Source organism: Vipera berus (genome assembly GCF_964194415.1).
Source record: "Vipera berus genome assembly, chromosome: 6".
In the NCBI taxonomy this organism is placed as follows: Eukaryota; Metazoa; Chordata; class Lepidosauria; order Squamata; family Viperidae; genus Vipera; species Vipera berus.
In genome coordinates, this window is record NC_138208.1 from 80629772 (window position 1) to 80650786 (window position 21015).

Sequence of the window (21015 nt, forward strand, 5' to 3'; positions counted from 1 at the left end):
TCTAGAATTCCTAATGGCCAAATGACAATTATTATGCAAAGTCCTACAAGACTCATCTATATGGCTTATTAAATGACTTTGCCGTCTTTTTCTCCTTTTTCTTTCTTTTTCTTTTCCCTGCTGAGCATAATCATTTTCCTTTATTAGGCTGAAGGATTTCATAATTTAAGGGAGACGGGAACCTATAAGTCACACGTTCAAATAAGGAACGTGGATATTGCAAACATTAAACTCTCCCATAAAAATGTTAAGGCATCATTAAACTAGGTTCAGATTAATGCAATCCAGTCAATTCGGGATAGGTATTACCTGTAATAGGCTGAAACAATATCCAGTGATACAGGATGTATAAGATTTTACTCCGACCAATTTATAACCCCATAAAACATACAGGTATCACTCAAAACCATCATTAACCGGGCATGCCTTGTATTAAATCAAGTGAGTTTGATAAAGAGAAGAAGGGGGGGGGGAAATCTCCTCTGCCTGATTTCATATGTTTCTCACCTCTATTATCTGTCACCAAGCATCTTATTTCTAATTTGAGACAAATAAGCACTCCATTCTGGTAACAGCTGACCTGAGAACACTTGACTTACCAATCTGTTTAGATGTCTGGCAAATTTATGTGTGCATGCTAAGATCTTACTCTATCTTATTACTTCCCCACCGAGCTACTGAAACTCAGCACGGCTCCTCTTCGGATAGAGCGAAAGGGCAGAGCAACGTATTATCTTGGCAAATGTGTCTTCCCAACCCTGATTGAAGGAGATGAAAAGAATGGCAGGCATGGACTGCATTTTAAAGAAGAGAAGGGAGAAATGAGATGTTTAATGCTCCTCTTGCTTAGACTGTTCATCTCCGAAGAAGCTTCCGGCTTCAGAGCCCAGCAAAAATGGATGGTTCGAAATAGATGGTGGGAAGAAGGATTTCCAGAAGTAAATGGATGTATGAAGAGCAGTTAAATTATTTGTGAACGTGCTTTCTCTCTTGGGAAGCAGTCTGCTTGTGGTTGTATTTTCCTGTGCAAGTTTGGTTTTGGGTCAGAGTTAAAAATGTATTATTGAGATAAGTTTAGTTTTGTTTTCTTGGAATTCTTTTGTCCTCTGTTCTTAAAAAAAAACCTCTTTGAGGGGGCTTTTAATCTGATATTTTATTGCCTTGCAGTCTTTATCTTAGCGGCTACAATACTTTCCATTGTTGCTTTACATTATTTGTTGCCTGAGGACTTTTGGTTGGCTAAACTACAGTTCCCAGAAGTCCAAATCAAATTTGCCAAGGGTGAAAGATACTAAGAATTTGTTCAGCAATACCGTCAGGATCACTGATTCTAAATGATGAGCCGTGGTGGCACAGTGGTTAGATTGAAGTATTACAGGCTAATTCTGCTGACTGCTGACCGCCAGCAGTTTAGCAGTTCGAATCTCACTGGCTCAAGATTGACTCAGCCTTCCATCCTTCCAAGGTCGGTAAAATGAGGACCCAGATTGTTGAGGGCAATAGGCTGACTCTGTAAACCAGAGGTCCCCAACCTATGGGCCGCAGCCCGCTACCAGGCCATGGCTTATTGGCCACTGGGTCACATGAGTGGCTGGCCAGTGTATGCATTCATGTGTGTGCACTTACCCCCTGCCCTTGTGCCATGCTACCCAAGCTGCGAGCCTCTTGCTGGAGCTAGCTGAGCTGTTAGCCGGCACTAGCCAAGCCATGAGCTGCGTGCCGGCACTAGCTGAGCCACAAGCTGTGCACCAGCACTAGCAGCCCCATTTGAAGAACGCGCATGCTCACAGCCCCATTTGTGTGCACACGCACGCAGCCACATTTGCGTGTGTATGCATGTGCACATAAAGGTACCTGTCCCTCCCTTTCCCACTGGGCTGCCAATACAGAAAACTTGGTGACCCCTTCTGTAAACCTCTTAAAGAGGGCTGTAAAACTGCTATAAATCAGTTTTTCTCAACTCTTGCAGCTTTAAGATTTGTGGACTTCATGGGTGGCTGCAGAAATTGGAGAACTGAGTCCACACATCTTAAAACTGAAAAACACTGAACTAGACCAATATAGAGGCTACAGTGAATTTGCTTAGAAGGGTAATAGAGTTGGACGAGCCTGCTCAAGCAGGACACTTATATCATTCTGAACAAATCACTCTCCAATCTCATCTTAAAAATCTCCAGTGTTTGAGCATCCACAACTTCTGGAGGCAAGGTGTTCCAATGATTATTTTTTCTGTCAGGAAATTGGTTCTCTGCTTGATTAGTTTCCATCCATTGTTTCTCATTCTACCTTCAAGTGTTTTGAAGAATAGCTCGACCCCCTCTTCTTTGTGGTAGCCCCTCAAATATTGGAACACTGCTATCATGTCACCCCTAATCCTTCTTTTCATTAAATTAGACATACCCAAGTCATGCAAAGGGACGTCTTGGCTCAGTGGGTTAGGACGCTGAGCTTGTTGATCAGAAGGTCGGCAGTTTGGCAGGTCGAATCCCGAGTGCTGCGTAACAGGGTGAGCGCCTGTTACTCATCCCAGCTTCTGCCAACCTAGCAGTTCGAAAGCACGTAAAAATGCAAGTCGAAAAATAGGGACCACTACGGTGGGAAGGTAACAGCATTCCGTGCGCCTTTGGCGTCTAGTCATGCCGGCCACATGACCATGGAGACATCCTCGGACAAACGCTGGCTCTTCGGCTTTGAAACAGAGATGAGCACTGGCCCCTACAGTTGGAAATGACTAGCATGCATGTGCGGGGGAACCTTTACCTTTTACCTTTTTAAGTCATGCAACCGCAGCACAGGATTGAAGTGTGTGGTCCTTGGTGCTCCCTAACCTTTGTTGTTTTCTTACAGACATTTCATTACCCAAACTAGGTAACGTCACTGATCACTGATGAGGCTACCTAGTGGGTAAGGAAATATTGGTAAAGAAAACATCCAAGCTCCGAGCGCACCGTGGACCCCACAAAATAGACATTGTAACACTGATAGTTTGTTCTTCTTTTTTGGATTAAATAGGAAGGTAAAAGTCAGCATTGACATTATTTGGTAGCAATGTCTTAAACAACATCTGCAATTCCACACATGGAACCATTCTTCATATATTTTAGTCCCCCCACTTCTTTGTCACTCTTCTCTGCACTCTTTCCAGAGTTTCAACATCTTTTTTTATATTGTGGTCTTTCAGTGTTATATAGTCAAATAACAAAACATCTCCATGTAAACAACCAAGCTGAAAGAGCATCAGGGACTCTACAACTCAGCTGTGAGCTACAGATATTCTCTTCCTAGGACTGCAAAGGAAATATCAGTACTAATAGAAGAGAGGCAGAATGTTTGGGAAAAGGTGTTGTAAAGCTCGGAAACTTTTTATTTGTTTGCTTGCTGGTTTGGGACGATTACTCTGAGAGTTTTGGGAATGGTCTTTGTTGAGTTATAAAGTTATAATCTGATAATGCCTGCTTTTTGGCTACTTCCCTGGGCACATCAATCGTTGGCTGCTTGCAGCTTTGCAGGCAATCAGCACCTGTCATGTCCTCTAGTTCTTGACCTTATGCATAAACTGTCCACCATCAAGCTGGATATCCAACTGCTGAAGAAAAAAAAAAGCAGAAATAGCCTCACTCCTCTTGTTGATATGTTGATATAATTGGAAAGCAGCTACTCTGCTTTCCTTTCTCCTCTTCTTAAAGTTCATTTTTATTGACTAAATAGAAAATACGAAGAATATCTTCTGATCTTAACAGCAATGGGAAAAGCAGTCCCTTGGTTTTTTGTTTAAGTAAATTTATACAGCCGCCCAACTCTCAGTGACTCTGGGTGGCTTACAAGGATAAAAACCCAATGTAAAAACAATAAAAAGCAAACATCTTGCCAATGTTTCCCCACCAAACTAGGTAACACCATCATTATTAGGTTCTGGACATACTTCTGGGTATATTTTCACTTCTGGATATACTTTTACAAGGGACACGGTGGCTCAGTGGGTTAGGACGCTGAGCTTGTCGATCAGAAGGTCGGCAGTTTGGCGGGTCGAATCCCGAGTGCCGCGTAACAGAGTGAGCGCCTGTCCCAGCTTCTGCCAATCTAGCAGTTCGAAAGGACGTAAAACTGCAAGTAGAAAAATAGGGACCACTACGGTGGGAAGGTAACAGCATTCTGTGCGCCTTTGGCGTCTAGTCATGCCGGCCACATGACCACGGAGACGTCATCGGACAAACGCTGGCTCTTCGGCTATGAAACGGAGATGAGCACCGGCCCCTAGAGTCGGAAACGACTAGCACGCATGTGCGGGGGAACCTTTACCTTTACCTTATATTTTTACACTGGGCTCATCCAGGACTATAAGCCATGGGTTGTTTTTATCAGGTCTGAACAGTGACAACGGTCTGGTTGAACAACCATTTGTCTGAAATATTGTAGGGTTTCCTGCTTGAGCAGGGAGTTGGACTAGAACAGGGGTAGGCAACCTTGGCTCTTTTATGACTCGTGGACTTCAGCTCCCAGAATTCTTGAGGCAGCATAGCTGGCTCAGGGATTCTGGGAGTTGAAGTCCATGAGTCATAAAAGAGCCAAGGTTGCCTACCCCTGGACTAGAATAAGGGTGTCAAATTGCCAGCCCACAGGCCAGATGCATCATGCCAGAACTGCGCCCACCTCATTGCTGGCAATGGAAAAAAAGTCACAATATGTCACGACACATCATGTGACGTTGCAAGTTCAACACCCCTGGACTAGAAGACCTCCAAGGTCCCTTCCAACTCTGTTATTCTGTTAATCCCACAACCCCTTGGCAACCACAATTGAATGTGCCATTTTATGGGCTCTGTCCACTCTGTGGGGTCCCCAGGCCTGTTGGCAAGCCCTTTGTAAGAGTGTCAGAGTGGGGGGCCAATCCTATCTCCGTGGCGATGATGTTTCACAGGGAGGGAGCCACTGTGGAGAAGGCCCTTCTTCTTGGTCCCATTAGATGGACTTTCTTAGGAGAGAGGACCTATAGCGTTCCCTGCGTCTCCACTCTTGTGGGTCAGATAGATGTGATCAGGAAAAGATGGTCCCTCAAAATAACCTGGTCCTAAGCCTTGTAGGGCTTTGAAGGTGACATATTGGGGCATGAACTAGCAGAACAAGTACAAGTTCAACAAAATCAGCAAGATGGTGGCTTTGTATTGCAGTCAAAACTATGCTCCTTTTTTGTACATCTTGAAATATCGCATGCATATACAAAAAGGCCAGGGCTTCAGTCATAACACTACTGTTGGCGACTTGCTGATTCTGGTCACCGTCACCTTTCTATGGGCATCTATGGATCTGCCCTATTTTATACCAATTGCAACTTCTAAACATTTTCAAAGGGCGGACTTCTACTGTCTATGTTACAGCCATCAAGAGAAGATCAAACCAAATGATTGCCAAATTGCAAAATCCCTCTGCAAAAATAGACTGGCTCAGGAAAGACCACAGCTGCTACACAGCTGATGCAAAAGACCTGTTCATCGTAACATCTATCAGCAAATCTAGAGACGTGACATGTTAAAAGACATGAAACATTCTTTTTTGAAATTTAAAATAAGGAAATAGTTTTATTCTGTTTCCTGGGACACGTATAAGTCTGTCAATGCTGAGTGAATAGAATGGCTCCCAATGCATATTGCTGTTTTATGCAGGGAAGGCAGCATAATAACATCATGAACTGTGAATCGCCATCAGCTGCTGATGAAAATGTTTTCTTTGGTTTGACATCTCGTCCCACCAGCAGACATAAAATTGTCAGCAGCGGTTGTATGTTGTTAAGCAGTGAGAAACAGGGGTAGGCAACCTTGACTCTTTTATGACTTATGGACTTCAACTCCCAGAATTCCTGAGTTAGCTATGCTGGCTCAGGAATTCTGGGAGTTGAAGTCCACAAGTCATAAAAGAGCCGAGGTTGCCTACCCCTGGGACTCTAGGGGTTAAAGTCACAAAAGCTCGAAACTGGGGGACTGTGAATTTTACTTTTGCTTAGACAAGAAGCCGGTTGGGTGACTTTGTACCGTTCTCAATTCTTGGAAGAAGACCATAGCAACAGTACCCTGCTAAGGGTGGGCGTGTTGGGAGTGATGCCTCTTAGATCAGTCAAGTACAGTATGTTGACTTTTGTTTTTTTTGTGTTTTTTTTTATTTGCTTGAATTTCTGTGTCAAACCTCTTGTTAATTCCTGCCTTGGAAACCGGCTGCCTTAAATTGCTTTGATCTCTGCATCAGCCTGGGCTTACTCAACCGAAAGCAATAACTCCAAAACCCATAATAAGAAATCAGTAACTCTTAAAAGAGGCCTCCCTTGACTGGTTTCACTGTAGGGAAAAAAAACCTGTGTAAGAGAGAAAATGAACCAAAAATATACTTTGCCAGTTTGTGTTGGAATGCTGCCATCTCAAAGGGCCGAGTAATTTGCATTATTTATTTATTAAATTAATAAGCTGCCCAACTCACTATCAAGCGATGCTGCTGGCTGGGCAGCTGTTGAGACTTGCATATTTTGGAGAGCGAAAGAGCGTTCACGTTTCCAAATGCATTTTCACATCCTCCTGTTCATGTTACCCGTAAGCAAGAGAAACAGCGAGAGGTGAAGATCAAATTTTCCACAAGCTTATTCAGCAATATGCTTACATTCTGTCCCCCCAGTTTACCTAAAAAGCCATCAGCCTCTCAGTGGTTTTACAATATTTAGTGTAAGGCTGGCCTTAGCAAGAAGCCACTGACTACACTTAAGTGGTAAAAAGGCACTAAAATATATTAGAAGAAAAAGCTGATCACGTGAGGCTGTCACATGATTGTAGCCAAAAGCTGGAAAAACGAATTAGCTGATACGACTTCAGTCAGGTTTTAATCTTTTCCTAAGCCTGTGCCAAGCTATCTAAGGAAAAGAACTGTAGCCAGGAAATCACCTGCTTAAATTGATAGGAGTTTAATATTACTTCTGGAAAAGATGCTAATAGTTCAATATTTTCTTTCCCTCCTGCTTTCTGCTGTTTTGAGTAATCCTTTCCCAGTTGTAAATTTTGGCCTACCTTCCTTTCTCCCAGACCAAAAGAGTGTTGTTGTTGTTGAAATCAATACCATAATTTAGACCAATGTTTTTAAGATAGGTGGACTTCAAGTCCCAGAATACCCCAGGCAGCATTGGAATGCTGGCTGGGGCATTCTGGGAGTTGAAGTCCACCTATCTTAAAAATGGCTAAGCATGGGAAACACCGATGTAGGCGCTGTACTACATAGTTTTCCTGGCCTTATACATATTGCCTGCCTGGATCCGTTTAAGATTATTAGCGATTAACTTACAACTCACTCCTTTAATAACCATAGACAGAGCTTTAGTATGCTCTAAAGTCAACCTGCTCCTTGCAAAATTACTATATTCCCAAAGGAGTTATCGAAAGGCTAGATTTAAGCAATGATTTTGCCATGCCGGGTGGGAATATGCCAGTCATTTCTATGGCTTCCTTGTGTGACATGCTAAGATCTTCATGTGGACTAGATCCTTTGTGCATGTGTGTGCATATGTGTGAGAGAGACCGTGTCATGGCTCCCTGCCCCTTTCTGGTGGACCTCTCACTAAACAGACTTTCTCCTCTTTCCAAACATGTTATTAATCAGTTTGGCCATGGATTTTGAGCCGCTGGGGCGTCTCTTCTCCTTCCCCTTGGGATGAGTCGGGAGGCTTCTCAAAGCTTGGATGAACATCGTTCCCACTTCCTGGCATTGTTCCGCAGCTGACAGTTCACAAAACTGGCATCTGTAATCCAAGGCCAACTTCTGTCCTTCATCCCAACCAACTTCTCGTATGTGGCACAAATCCTGTTTGTTCCCAACCAGAACCACGGTGCACTCTGAGGCTCTGGAAAAACAACGTGGGACAAAAGGAAAATTATAAACAAGGAACTTTCTTCTGCTCAGCTCGTGTTTACATCAGTTGCTTCTGTTAATTTTTTAAAAATGTTAGATCACGTGTAAATTGTACAAGAGGCAATATATTTTTATGTAGTTAAATCATGTATATTAAAACATTATCTTATACAGGTATTTCTCAACGTACGGCCAGTTGCTTAGCAACTGTTCAAAGTTCCAATGGCCCCTACCAGGTACTTATAATCCCTATCATCACATAACACGACTTCAGATGCTCAGCAACTCAGCCACAGGTATGGCTGTTTGCAGTGTCCTGTGGTTGTGCAATTGTACTTTATGATGGTTTTGCCAAAAACTGTTATTTACTTCCAGTTTTCAGCAGAACCGCAGCTATAGCGAGTCACTGGTCCACTTAACAACTGCACTGTTTTACAACTGTGATGGGCAGGCTCCATTTTATGGCCATAACTTGAGAACTGTCTGTACAATTCAACCTTGAGCATCTGAACAGTAAATATATATAAAAAAGATACAAATTCAAATCTCACAAAATCAAGGGCCATCGCCCTCTAATCAAGGTATCATAGCAACTCCCACCAACTGCACACGTACTGGGCTCATCCCACATCCCAGTCCAGAGCAGGAAGAAACAGCCAGGTCTAGCTGTCAGCAGATGGATAGAGATGAGAGAGAGATGAGAGAAGAGATAGATAGATGATAGATAGATAGATAGATAGATAGATAGATAGATAGATAGATAGAGACAGAGAGAGAGAGAGAGAGAGATATGATTAATAGATAGAGATGATTGATAGATGATAGATGATATATAGAGAGATGATTGATAGATGATTGATATAGATGATAGATGATTGATAGTTGACAGATAGATAGATATAGATGAGAGAGAGAGAGAGAGAGAGAGAGAGAGAGAGAGAGAGAGAGAGAATGAAGAGAGGGCAAATGGAGTAGAAGCTTCCCAAATCTCAAAAGGGAGGCTGTTCCATAAGGCAGATACCACTACAGAGAAGACACAAGTGCTGGATCCTCCCAGATGAAATTGTTTGATAGAAGGGAGTGTGTGTTTGTATACTGATGCACCAGTTGAGCTCATCTATGTAATTTATACATCCCCCTCTTTTTAAAGAAAATGTTTTCCATTTATGTCATATTCAGTATGTAATGCCTAAGTTAAAAATCAACCAAGAATAAGGTGTCTTTTCTATAGGACCAGCCTATATTTCTAACACAGTGGAATTGCTGTGATTTCAAAAGAACCATTTGGGGAACAGTTTTAGCAAAATTCTAAAATTTCTATTGGAATCCCGATTGATCCCTAGAGTTTTTTGTTTGCTTTTTAAGCAAGGAGGGTGAAATAGGAGCAACAGCTGGCCATTTTCTCTACAAACACAAACTTTTCACGGTGGACTATCGATGGTGACAGATTCACACATATGAAGACAAAGGTTGTGAAAAATAGCCAGTCATTGGAGAGTTGCTTTTATTGGATGGGGATCATCCTTCACACTAGCCATTTCTTTCCCTCACTGCAATTAAAAAGCGGAGATTGAATTTCAGCCGGCTGATAGTTATAAATGTCACCCAGTTCAATAAAACTCACTCTGAGGTACAGTAGCTTGATCCAGCACCATAGATAAGCTGACCCTAATAAACTGATTTTTAAACTATGCACAATTCCTATTTGGTACATCTGTGAGTAAGAGGATTGGCTGAGTCAAACTAGGTAGATCCACTGCAATCAATTGGACTCATCACTCCTGGCTTTTATTGGGTCTTCACTTAAAGCAGGGGTGGGTTACCCCTGCCTTAAGTGAAGCAGGAGTTGAAGTCCACAAGTCATAAAAGGGCCATGGTTCCCCACCCCTGAGGTAAAGAGATCAAGTCTGAATCTAGGCCCATTTCGCTTACGCTCCACACAAATTTTCAATTTTCCTAGTCACAGTCACTAGCTAACTTGCCTTTTGCAAGTTCCGGCATGACATTCACGGATCCGGTAAAGCAATGCTTTTGCGAAAGCAAATGAAGTTCGGTCACTGATGTCATAGACCACAACAAATCCATCTGCCCACTGGAGTTCATCTGTAAGCAACAACTTTCCTGGTCGAGGCTGGAAGGCAAAACGACAAGCAGTTTATACTGTGCTTTCGGCTGGAGAAGACCACTGGTGGGATTCAAATATGTGAACAACCGGTTCTCTGTCTGGACGCTCCTTCCGGAAGTCCATTCTGGGCCTGGGCAACAAAAAATTAGCTACCGGTACTGGTGTGAACTGGCTGAATCCCACCACTGGAAAAGACACTGTTTCAGCCTAATTGAAACAAAACTGATTACCTGCCATCATGTTGGTGTCAACTCTTAAGATTTTTCTCCTGGAGGATCTGTCTCTATCCCAACCTTTGGGGTCTCCCAAAGATACACTCATTCCCCAATACAATTATGTTGGAACTTTTTTTTTTCTTCAGATGAGAAGTTTTATTCCATGCTTTTTATAAAGCAGTTAGTATGCATGGTTTTTTGTGTTTCCTGGTTCTATTTGTTTTATTCCCCACCAGGACCAATAGATTAAAATAGATTTACACTGAGAGATGGCAAGTAGACCAAAATTATTTAGAAAACCAAGTAAGTGAAGAGCCCCAATCAACTGTAATCAAATTCTCCAGCTGGCATTCTCTGAAAGCGAAGAAAATCCACTTTGGTAGAAGCACAATGCGATCTGTGCATGAACTGAATTACACAATCTGTATCTGTTTTGTTGTTCTTGTCGTTTTTTTAAAAAATGCAATTTATGTGAATTCTCTGCTTGCTAAATCAAACTATCATTCCAGATACGGTGATATGAGAGTCAAAAACATCTTAAAGGCACTTTGAAGTATAGCTCATCTCAGGAGCAGGCCTTATTCTTTTATAACCCAATAAAAACAATTCATCATCTCTGGTTGTTTGGTAAGTGTCTAACTTCTCAGCAACCTGTGGCACTGAATTCCTTCTGCCAGTCAGTTCTAGTCCTGCTTTAGGCATGAAAGCCGGCGAGATGACAATGGGCCAATCACCAGGAGACAGTGAGTTCTCTAGTCCCTTCCTAGGCACAAAAGCCAGTTGGAAAACTTTGGGCCAATCACCAGGAGACAGTGAGTTCCAGTCCCTTCCTAGGCACAAAAGCCAGTTGGAAAACTTTGCGCCATTCACCAGGAGACAGTGAGTTCTAGTCCCACCTTTGGGCATGAAGGCCATCTGGATGACTTTGCAGCAATCGCCAGGAGAATGTGAGTTCTAGTCCAGCCTTAGGCATGAAAGTCAGCTGAGTGACTTTGAGCCAATCACAATGAGGCTGTGAGTTCTAATCCTGCCTTAGGCACGAAAGCTGGCTGGATGTCTTTGGGCCAGTCACTTTTTCTCAGCCCAGCCCACCGCACCCATCGGGTTCGTAGGGAAAAGAGAAGGAGGAAGGTGTATTTACTATGTGTGTGTTCACTGTACAGTTTTCCAACTTACTTGGGAACAAGGATCATATATTTCCAGGTTAATTTGCTTTCCATCCAGACACAAATGTTTTGTATAAATGCATTCTGTGAGGGGGAAAAAGAGAAATAAACAGGGCTGGCTAGAAAAACCATCTTTTATACCTCCCCAAAACAATACAACAAAGATGAATCAATCCATTGCTACCTCTTCCCTGTCTCAATCTTATACTTAGCCAGGAAATGATGTTAGTTTTCAGGTTTAAAAGAAAGCCGTAGAATTTGTATTTTTCCTTAAAGCACAGAGCTCAGAACATTTACTATATCTCCTGCTTCCTCATTTTATAAAATCCCTTCCTTTACCACCACTAACATCTGAATCATTTGAGTATAAATAAAATGCAAGGAAGATTCAAAGTTAGTGGAAACTTACCAGAATCAGAGGCATATTCCCCAATGAAACGCTTTGTTAGAAAGCGCACCGTAAGGGCTGCAAAAGACAAAGTGAAGGAGTCATGTGAGTGATGCTTTGGATTCATGATTTTCCAAAGAAAATATCTCTGGATTTTAGCAATTTCTTTTTTCTCTTTTTCTTTCTTTCTTTCTTTTTTTTTTTTTTGCATTCAGGCATATCCAGCTAATAACTGGACTGTGAGTCAAGCTACAAGCCTATATATAGCAGACAACGTACACAGTACTTTCTACCGCTACTTTGCGTCAGCTCTGAAAATTGTATATTTGTTCTAGTTTCCCAATTTAATTGGCCAATAATGCAATATTTAGGTCCCAAGATGTAAACCAGAAATCAACTGCTGGCGCCAGAGATGGAGAAATGAAGAGAGTCTCAAATGTTAAGGTGTATTTATGTGACTGTGAAAATTCCTACCTTGTGGGCGAATTTCTAAATAGAATTTCTAAATATTTCTAAATAGTCAAGGTGCTGGTGATGACCTATAAAGCCCTAAATGACATGGGTCCGGATTATCTCAGGGAGCACCTGCTGCCAGCATCAGCCTCCCAGCGTCCTGTGCGCTCCCACAGGGAGGGCCTCCTTAGGGTTCCGCCGGTTAGGGAATGCTGGCGGGTTATTCCCAGGGGAAGGGCATTCTCTGTGGGCGCGCCTGCCCTATGGAATGAACTGCCAGTAGAACTTTGGACTGCCCCAGACCTTCGCTCGTTTCACCGGGACCTTAAAACTTGGTTGTTTGATCTTGCTGGCCTGGACTGAGGGGGGTTAATTTTAATTTTAATTTTAATTTTAATTTTAATTAATTGTGGGCTAGTCTTATTTAATTCTATTTTAAAGTGTACTTATTTGTATTGTTTTAACTCGCCCTGTAAACCGCCCTGAGTCCTTCGGGAATAGGGCGGTATAAAAAATCAATTAAATAAATAGATAGATAGATAGATAGATAGATAGATAGATAGATAGATAGATAGATAGATAGATAGATAGATAGATAGATAGATAGATAGATAGATAGATAGATAGATAGACTGCCATTGGGATCCCCATATCAAAATAACCTACCTTATGTGCGGCCAGAATTTGAAAATTACATTTGACACAGCACAGTACCTGAGCAAAATGGTACGGCTGAGATAGGCATAAGTGAGACTGATTGGGGTAGATTGTTGGGGTGATAGTGAAATATAACCCTAACCAATTCCATTTTAAAAAATTTTTTTACTGCATTTTAATATAACCTGTGTTTGGAACTCTGCACCTTGATATGGCCCATGGGCTAATCAATCAATCAATCAATCAATTAATTAAATAGACTACCATACAGGAGCAGCGCCTGGCTTCAGACACTGTATTCAGCTATTATTTTACGAGATTGATTCAAGCATATTAAGGCTGCCCAAACTGGACTGCAATAATATGCATAATCACTAGATGGCAGCAAAGGGACACAGAAAAATTGTAAGGTAAAGGTAAAGGTTCTCCCGCACATACATACTAGTCGTTTCCGACTCTAGGGGCCGGTGCTCATCTCCATTTCAAAGCCGAAGAGCCAGCGCTTGTCCAAGGACGTCTCCGTGGTCATGTGGCCGGCATGACTAGACGCCAAAGGTGCACGGAACGCTGTTACCTTCCCACCGGAGTGGTCCCTATTTTTCTACTTGCATTTTTACGTGCTTTCGAACTGCTAGGTTGGCAGAAGCTGGGACAAGTAACAGGCGCTCACTCTGTTACACGGCACTCGGGATTCGACCCGCCAAACTGCCGACCTTCTGATCGACAAGCTCAGCGTCCATATAGCCAAGTAACAATCAAAGATAACAGCTAACTCAAGTTTTGAAGGCATGGGGTTTTTTGGCAGATAAGGTCACAAAACTGGGCACAAATCTTTAAAGAACTACATAGCTTAGCAACAGACGTTCTGTCCCATTTGTGGTTGTAAGTTGAGGACTACCTTGTACTGTGGAAAGCAAAATTCTTCCATACTATCTATTGCAGGGGTCTTCAAACTTGGCAACTTTAAGACTTGTGGACTTCAACTCTCAGAATTCCTCAGCCAGCCAGGGTTGGCTGAGGAATTCTGGGAGTTGAAGTCCACAAGTCTTAAAGTTGCCAAGTTTGAAGACCCCTGATCTATTGGAAGCTGTTCTTCAACCCCTATTGTGAGAGGCAAATATGATGCTGCTACCACACCAACTAGAAGGCAAACGCATTTCAAATGGCAGAAGCAGAAATGGCAATTACTCCATGTTCACACAGTCCACTATGCTATAGGACAGCCACTGATAGTGGTTAAGAAAAAGCATCTGCACAGCCGTATTAACGACCCTGCGTGATCAAACAGGTTGTGTGAAGATGGCTGTTGAAGTCCCATTGCTAACTTAATTTTGCATAGAAACAACTGGGAAGAAGGATGGAAAAGCAGAAAAAGATAGCTATCTGGAATTATATTTTTTTCCCATTATTGGAAATGCCCAGTTGAACATCTGCTTTTTGAGATTATCTCTCTCTCTCTCTCTCTCTCTTGCTTATCTTCCATGATGCAAGAACACCTAGGCAATCTTTCACCTGGATCAGATTTCAGATATGATTGTTGCATCATGTATCTTCAAGTTATGCCTTGGGCTTATACTGTACAAACTACACTAGACTAGAATTGCATTTCATCCAAAATTAGAACTTTAGTGGTAAAACCTAAAATTAGAAGGAAGGCTGTTACAGAGTTTATGTTTCACTCTAAGCCATAATTTATTCTAACCATTATCAAACAGACCATCAAGGTTCACTGCACATGGATTATGACATAAACCAGGTTGCACAAAACACATTGGCTTGTTCATATATTTTGCTAAGTCCAACACCAAAGACTCATCATTCTGGTTTAGCATGAGTGTGAATCCCAATGGATTTATACATTTAGAATTAAATCCTAAGAATGATCCTGGATTTTAACCACATTTTGTTAAATAACTAATAATAATCTCATTCACTTATCACAACATAATCTATAGCTACGTACATTGTGATAAACCAAACAGTATACACAATTGGGACAGTTTATTATTAATAATAATAATAATAATAATAATAATAATAATAATAATAATAATAATAATAATAATAATAATAATAATAATAAAGTTGGAAGGGACCTTGGAGGTCATCTGGTCCAACCCCCTGCTCAGGAGGGAAACCCTATACCAGGGGTGTCAAACTCCCAGCCTGTAGGCTGGATGCGTCATCTGGAAGCCAAACCCACCCCATTGCCGGCAATGGCAAAACTGTCCCAATACGTAGTGTGATGTCACATGACGTCAAGAGTTTGACACGTCTGCCCTATACCATTTCAGGCAAATGGCTGTCCAGTCTCTTTTTTCTATCACCATAACTTAGAATGTGATCTTTAATAAGATATTCTCAACCTATACTTACCATGGCAAAAAGTAGTTTTGCACCAGATTTGTTGATGGAAATTTAAATCACAGATTCTAAACTATATTTTATTGCTTCTATCAATAGATTAGTGGAATTATGGACTGGGAGAATGGAAATACCAAGACTATTACTACAAGTCATTTATTTTCCAATAAAACTTCAACTTAAGAGACCATTTCAGAGAAAGGAATAGCTGTTAAATCAAATGTCTGTTAAATCCAAATGTATATAGAATATAGAATAATAGAGTTGGAAGGGACCTTGGAGGTCATCCAGTCCATCCCCCTGCTCAGGCAGGAAACCCTACACCATTTCAGACAAATGATTGTCCAATCTCTTCTTTAAAAAGTGTTGGAGCCTTCACAACTTCTGGAGGCAGGTTGTTCCACTGATTAATTGTTCTAACTGTCAGGAAATTTCTCCTTAGTTCTAGATTGCTTCTCTCCTTGATTAGTTTCCATCCATTGTTTCTTGTCCTGCCTTCAGGTGCTTTGGAGAATAAATTGACTCCCTCTTCTTTGGGGCAGCCCCTGAGATATTGGAACACTGCTATCATGTCACCCCTCACCCTTCTCTTCATTAAACTAGACATACCCAATTCCAGCAACCGTTCCCTATATGTTTTAGCCTCCAGTGCCCTGATCATCTTTGTTGCTCTTCTCTGCACTCTTTCTAGAGTGTCAACATCTTTCTAGAGTGTCAACATCAATATCATTTGATACATTTTTACCATTTGCAAAAATTACATCAATTACATCAACTGGGCACATCATATACTTTGGAATATCATACAAGTGAATAATAGGCTGAAATATATAATTTTGCTCGTTAAGGTTGAAGAAACTACAGTAGAAAAACCAGAAGGCAATAGATAAGCAGGCTGGAAAAGAGCAAAGAGATTGGTGATACAGCTCACAACTCTTCAAGGACAAACAAGTCAAACAGGTAACTTTTATGCAGTTATCTCTAGTCAAACTTTGCAGTGGCATCTAACTAAATAAGATATTAAAGAATTGTGAAAAGGAGAGGAGGCCCTACAGAAATGTTGAGAATCATATGTATTAAGGTACTTATTCCTAGAACATTTTTCATGAATTACCCCTCAATTTGGAGGATTTTTAAAAAAAATATATAAAGTGGGATTCCATTCTAATTTAATAAACTGAACAATTTGCAGCTCAAAAAAGTCATATATTTTTTTTTAAAAAAAATGATATAAGCCTATTATCAAAATACCTTTTCTGCATCAACTGAATGTATTTCAAAGGTTGGAAAATAAATTTGCAACAGGTAATCAGTGGCTGAGAGCCAGTTAGGTGGCAAAGTTAAGGGGTCAGGCACACGAAGTAGTAGTACCACTTTACAAAGCCCTAGTAAGACCACACCTGGAATACTGCAGCCAATTTTGGCCACCATATCACAAAAAAGATGTTGAGAGTTTTGAAAAAAAATCAGAGAAGAAAAACTAAGGTGATCAAAGACCTGGAGACTAAAACATACGAAGAACGGCTGCGGGACTTGGGTTTGGCTAGTATAAAGAAAAGAAGAAATAGGAGAGACATGATAGAAGTATTCCAATATTTGAGGGGCTGCCATCAAGAGGAGGGGGTCACGTTATTCACCAAAGCACCAGAGGGCAGGACAAGAAACAAGGGTTGGAAACTGATCAAACAGAGAAGTAACCTGGAATTAAGGAGAAACTTCCTGACAGTGAGGACAATCAACCAGTGGAACACCTTGCCCCCAGAAATCGTGGCCGCCCCATCACTGGAGATTTTAAAGAAAGGACTGGACATTCACCTGTCTGAGATGGTGTAGGTTCTGCTTAAGTGAGGGGCTGGACTAGAAGACCTCCAAGGTCCCTTCCAGGTCTATTCTACCGTATATAGTTCCACCTTGGGCATGAAACCAGCTGAGTGATCTTGAACCAGTTACTCTCTCTCAGCCCTAGGAAGGAGGCAATGGCAAACCACTTCTGAAAAAAACTTGCCAAGAAAACCACAGGGACTTGTCCAGGCAGTCTCTGAGAATTAGACACCACTGAATGAAAAAAAATATATAAAAGAAGTGTAATAGCAAACAGCAGCAAGACATTTGGCAAACTTTGGGATGGCTTGTTGCCATCAAGTGCCACTGGAATTGGTCAGCATGCAGTTGATTTGGGTGATCTCCAAATACATGCTCAACTGGTTAGTACTTGGATGGGAGACCACTAGGAAACCATAGGCATGGGGAGTGAGAAAATCCACTCCAAAATAAGGTTGCTAAGAAAAGCCTCCATGCAGACATCAGGAATAAGTGCTACTCTATCTGGGCTGCTACATCAGGTCCAGCCAACCAGAGAATTTCAGTGAGGGTCTTCCTCTGCCATCTAGTGGTCATGAGGATTTTTGCAGGAGTGGAGAGGAGCTCAACTCAAAGCAGACTAAAGAGTTTGCCACATAGAAGGGGGGCGGGGGGGGGGGCAGCCTATTCTCCAAAGCACCTGAAGGCACGAGGAGAAGCAATGGATGGAAGCTAATCAAGGAGAGAGGCAACCCAAAACTGAGGAGAAATTTCCTAACAGTTAGAACATTTAATCAGAGGAACCACCTGCCACCAGGGCTTTTTTTCTCATAGAACGCTCAGAACTGAGTTCCGGCACCTTTTTTGGATGGATCCTTGTAGGGTAGGCAAGGCAGGTTGTATGACATGTGTGAGTTCCCACACCTTTTTCTTTTACAAAAAAAGCACTGCCTGCCACCAGAAGTTGTGAACGCTCCAACACTGGAGGTTTTTAAGAAGAGATTGGACAACCATTTTGTTTAAAATCGTGTAAGGCAGGGGTAGGCAACCTTGGCTCTTTTATGACTCGTGGACTTCAACTCCCAGAGTTGAAGTCCCCCCCCCCACCCCCGAGTCATAAAAGAGCCAAGGTTGCCTACCCCTGGTGTAGGGTTTCCTACCTGAGCAGGGGGTCCGACCAGAAGTCCTCCAAGGTCCCTTCCAGCTCCGTTATTTATTTATTTTTTTTCACCAGTTCCTCACGTTCAGAATTGTGCTCAGAGCGTGTGAACGCGTGATCGCGCGTCTACCTGCGAGCGTACGATTCCCTTCGGAAGCCAGCCAACCCGCCCGCCCGCCAGAAGCGCCAGGCCGAAAGCCCCCCTGCTTTAACGCCCTTACCGGATTTGCCCGTCCCTTCGCTGCCCAGCATGGCCACCCGCACGCCATTCATGCCCGGCGCCACTTCGAGCGCCAAAGTCAGCCGAAGTCGCAACTTCTCCGCCGGGCGGGCGGCCGAGCAGGCAGGCAGGCAGGCAGACCCGGGACACGGAGATGCTACAGCAGCGGAGACCCTGCTTGAATTGGTCCGCTGCTTCTCTTTTGCCCCCTCCGATGCCCGGGAAGCAACTCGGCTTGCCCGCTGCACCGTCCCGCGGCTATATAACCTCTCGGGCTGCGGACGTCCTGGAGGGCGGAGGGAGGGGAGCGTTTGAACGGAGTTTAAAGACCCGCCCTCGCCCCCCCCTGCCTGCCCGCTTCTTTCCCAGCCCGTGGATTAAGCCGGAATGAAACCGGTCGTCAGAATGGGTCATCTTTTTTTTTCTTCTTCTTCTTTCTGGTTCCGCGCCACGATGCATGGGCTTTGCGGGTTCCGCCACCCCACCCCACACCGCCCCACCCCTTATCCCACGATGTGAGTGGAGGGAGAATGAAGAAGCGAAATTGGCTCGTCGTTTGGCCAGCTTCCCGTTCTTTGTACACGGGCCTCTAACACGGCTTTGGGTTCTTGCCCCACGGTGGCTGGGTTCGCACGAGACGTTTGAGCGGGTCAGTTATAAAAGACCCTGTCGCTGCATTTCGACCAGGCTTGATGAATGCTAACGGTGGTTAGATGGGGTGGGTAGTTAAACCCACACCCAGAAAACGGGTTAATATTATGACCAAGTTAAGTGCGCTATGCAAGCCTAGCTGATCAAAAGTTTGCTAACTTGCTATTAACAAGATTCCTGGCAGGAAACTAGCCGCGCTGGATTTTCAGACAGACATTCCGTGGAGTTCAGTGGGATTTTATTCCCATGACATTGTAATTAGTTTGTAAAGTGAATGGATCCTCCAAGTCCAGGAGCAGCGTACCAGTTTTTCCCAGCCTAAACCTCTCTAGCTGCAATTGTGCTACAAAGATCTACAGGTCGTCCTTGACTGACAACCGCAACTGGGCCCAAAATTTCTGTTGTTTGAGTGAGACCTTTGTTAAGTGAGTTTTGCCCCATTTGACAACCCTTTTTGTGCCACAGTTCTTAAGAGAATCACCGCAATTCTTAGGTTAGTCACACAGTTGCTAAGTGAATTTGGCTTTGCTTATAAGAAGGTCCTAAAAGGTAATCCCATGACCCCGGGACACTGTGACGGTCATAAATATGAGTCAGTTGCCAAGTGTCCAAATTTTGATCTCGTGACCGTGGGGATGCTGCAGAAATCAGCATAGTGTGAAAAATGGTCAAAAGTCACTTCTTCCAGTGCCATTGTAATTTTGGAAGGTCACTAAATGAATTGTTATAAGTGGAGGATTACCTGTAATCAAATTTGGAGGGGAAATTCAGTTCTGCCACGGGGGCTGTTCCAAAGTACGAGAGGAAGAAGTCAGTGGCTTCTTGACCAAATAAAACTTCTCTGTTCATGACGCAGACTACTTAATCCCAATTACCAGAAGGGGATGATGGGAAGGATCTATTGCATTCCATTTATGGAAACAAATACTCCGCAGGGACAATTGTTCAGTTTGGCCACAGGATTTGATCAACTTTTTGTCTGATCACGCCCAGATCTTTTCATGATCTAAATCTGGAGCTTCGTTCCCAGACTATTTCCCCAATTTGTAACAATCCAGTAGCCCTTGGATGCTCTGGGTAGGTCCTGGGGTGGGGGGGGAAAGCATTTTAATCCTAAATTCCCACTCAGGAACTGACATGATGGAATAGATGAAAATATGGTACGTCTGTCTGTTGTGAGCGGTCAGATTTATTTTTAGTACTGGAATGCAAGCTTTCTGCTTTAGCTCCTGTGTTTATATCAAAACAGGCCTTAAACTGCCTGCCATATAATTTTAGCCCTTTGCAATAGCAAACGAAACTCGGTTGATTCTCACCGCAAAGGGAAACATTTAATAAACTCAGAAAACAGGATAGTGGAGCTTTGAAGATTACTGCACTGAAAGTCTGGTTATTTTAATATTCCATCTTTGTTTCTTTTTTTTTAAAGGAAGCCCATAGCATTATTTTAAAATGTATGTGGTTATTTACTGTAACTTAAGAACATACATTAGGTAGTGTTCTTCTTCACTGACAAAAAGTTAGCCTTTGACACCAAAAATTGGCTGTTTTAGGCTCTTTAATTTGCCATGGGAAAATAGCTAATCCGTGAGTGATTCTTGCTTAATAAAAATAAATAAATAAATAAAATAATACCATTTTTTCATTTCAGGGACACTGTTTCTCCACTCTGAGGTGGAATTACAAATAAAAGTGTGGAACATAGTCCCTTTAGCAGTTCTGTAATGTTAATGTACATTTAATTCAGAAGCGGTCTTCCTATTTCTGCCTTTCTACCATGTAATTAAGAATTATTCTCTATCCCCCCCTTCTTTGATTAAAATATTTAATTGAGATTCTCATTTGCTTTCTTTAATTAGTCATTTCCTGGTACTTTTTCTGGTCATTAGCTGCCTTTTAATTAGTTGACAAGAAGTAATGACAAGCAGAAATAACTAAT

General features: G+C 42.4%; 1 protein-coding gene across 2 annotated transcripts; it reads right to left on the reverse strand.

Moving 5' to 3' along the window:
- Nucleotides 1-6396: 6396 nt before the first annotated feature.
- RERGL (RERG like) lies at nt 6397-18688 on the reverse strand. 2 transcript variants are annotated; one of them, XM_081331878.1, is made up of 5 exons: nt 18427-18688; nt 11794-11850; nt 11395-11468; nt 9861-10009; nt 6397-7870 (listed from the first exon to the last, which is right to left on the reverse strand). In XM_081331878.1, the coding sequence occupies exons 1-5, from the start codon at nt 18476-18478 to the stop codon at nt 7588-7590; spliced, it is 615 nt and encodes a 204-aa protein (XP_081188004.1). In that variant the 5' UTR covers nt 18479-18688; the 3' UTR covers nt 6397-7587. The 2 variants fall into 2 exon arrangements, with proteins under 2 accessions (XP_081188004.1, XP_081188003.1); XM_081331877.1 differs by lacking the exon at nt 18427-18688 and having other exon boundaries at nt 11794-12117.
- Between the last annotated feature and the right edge of the window lie 2327 nt (nt 18689-21015).

What these genes read in the sequence shown, in the direction of transcription:
- RERGL (XM_081331877.1), bottom strand. Translation starts at nt 11,983, where the DNA reads ATGCAAAAAAAAAAAAAAGAAAGAAAGAAAGAAAAAGAGAAAAAAGAA. An exon ending in GGAATATGCCTCTGATTCTG is followed by an intron (nt 11,469 to 11,793) that starts GTAAGTTTCCAC and finishes TCCCCCTCACAG; the next exon opens with AATGCATTTATACAAAACAT. An exon ending in TATATGATCCTTGTTCCCAA is followed by an intron (nt 10,010 to 11,394) that starts GTAAGTTGGAAA and finishes TTTGCCTTCCAG; the next exon opens with CCTCGACCAGGAAAGTTGTT.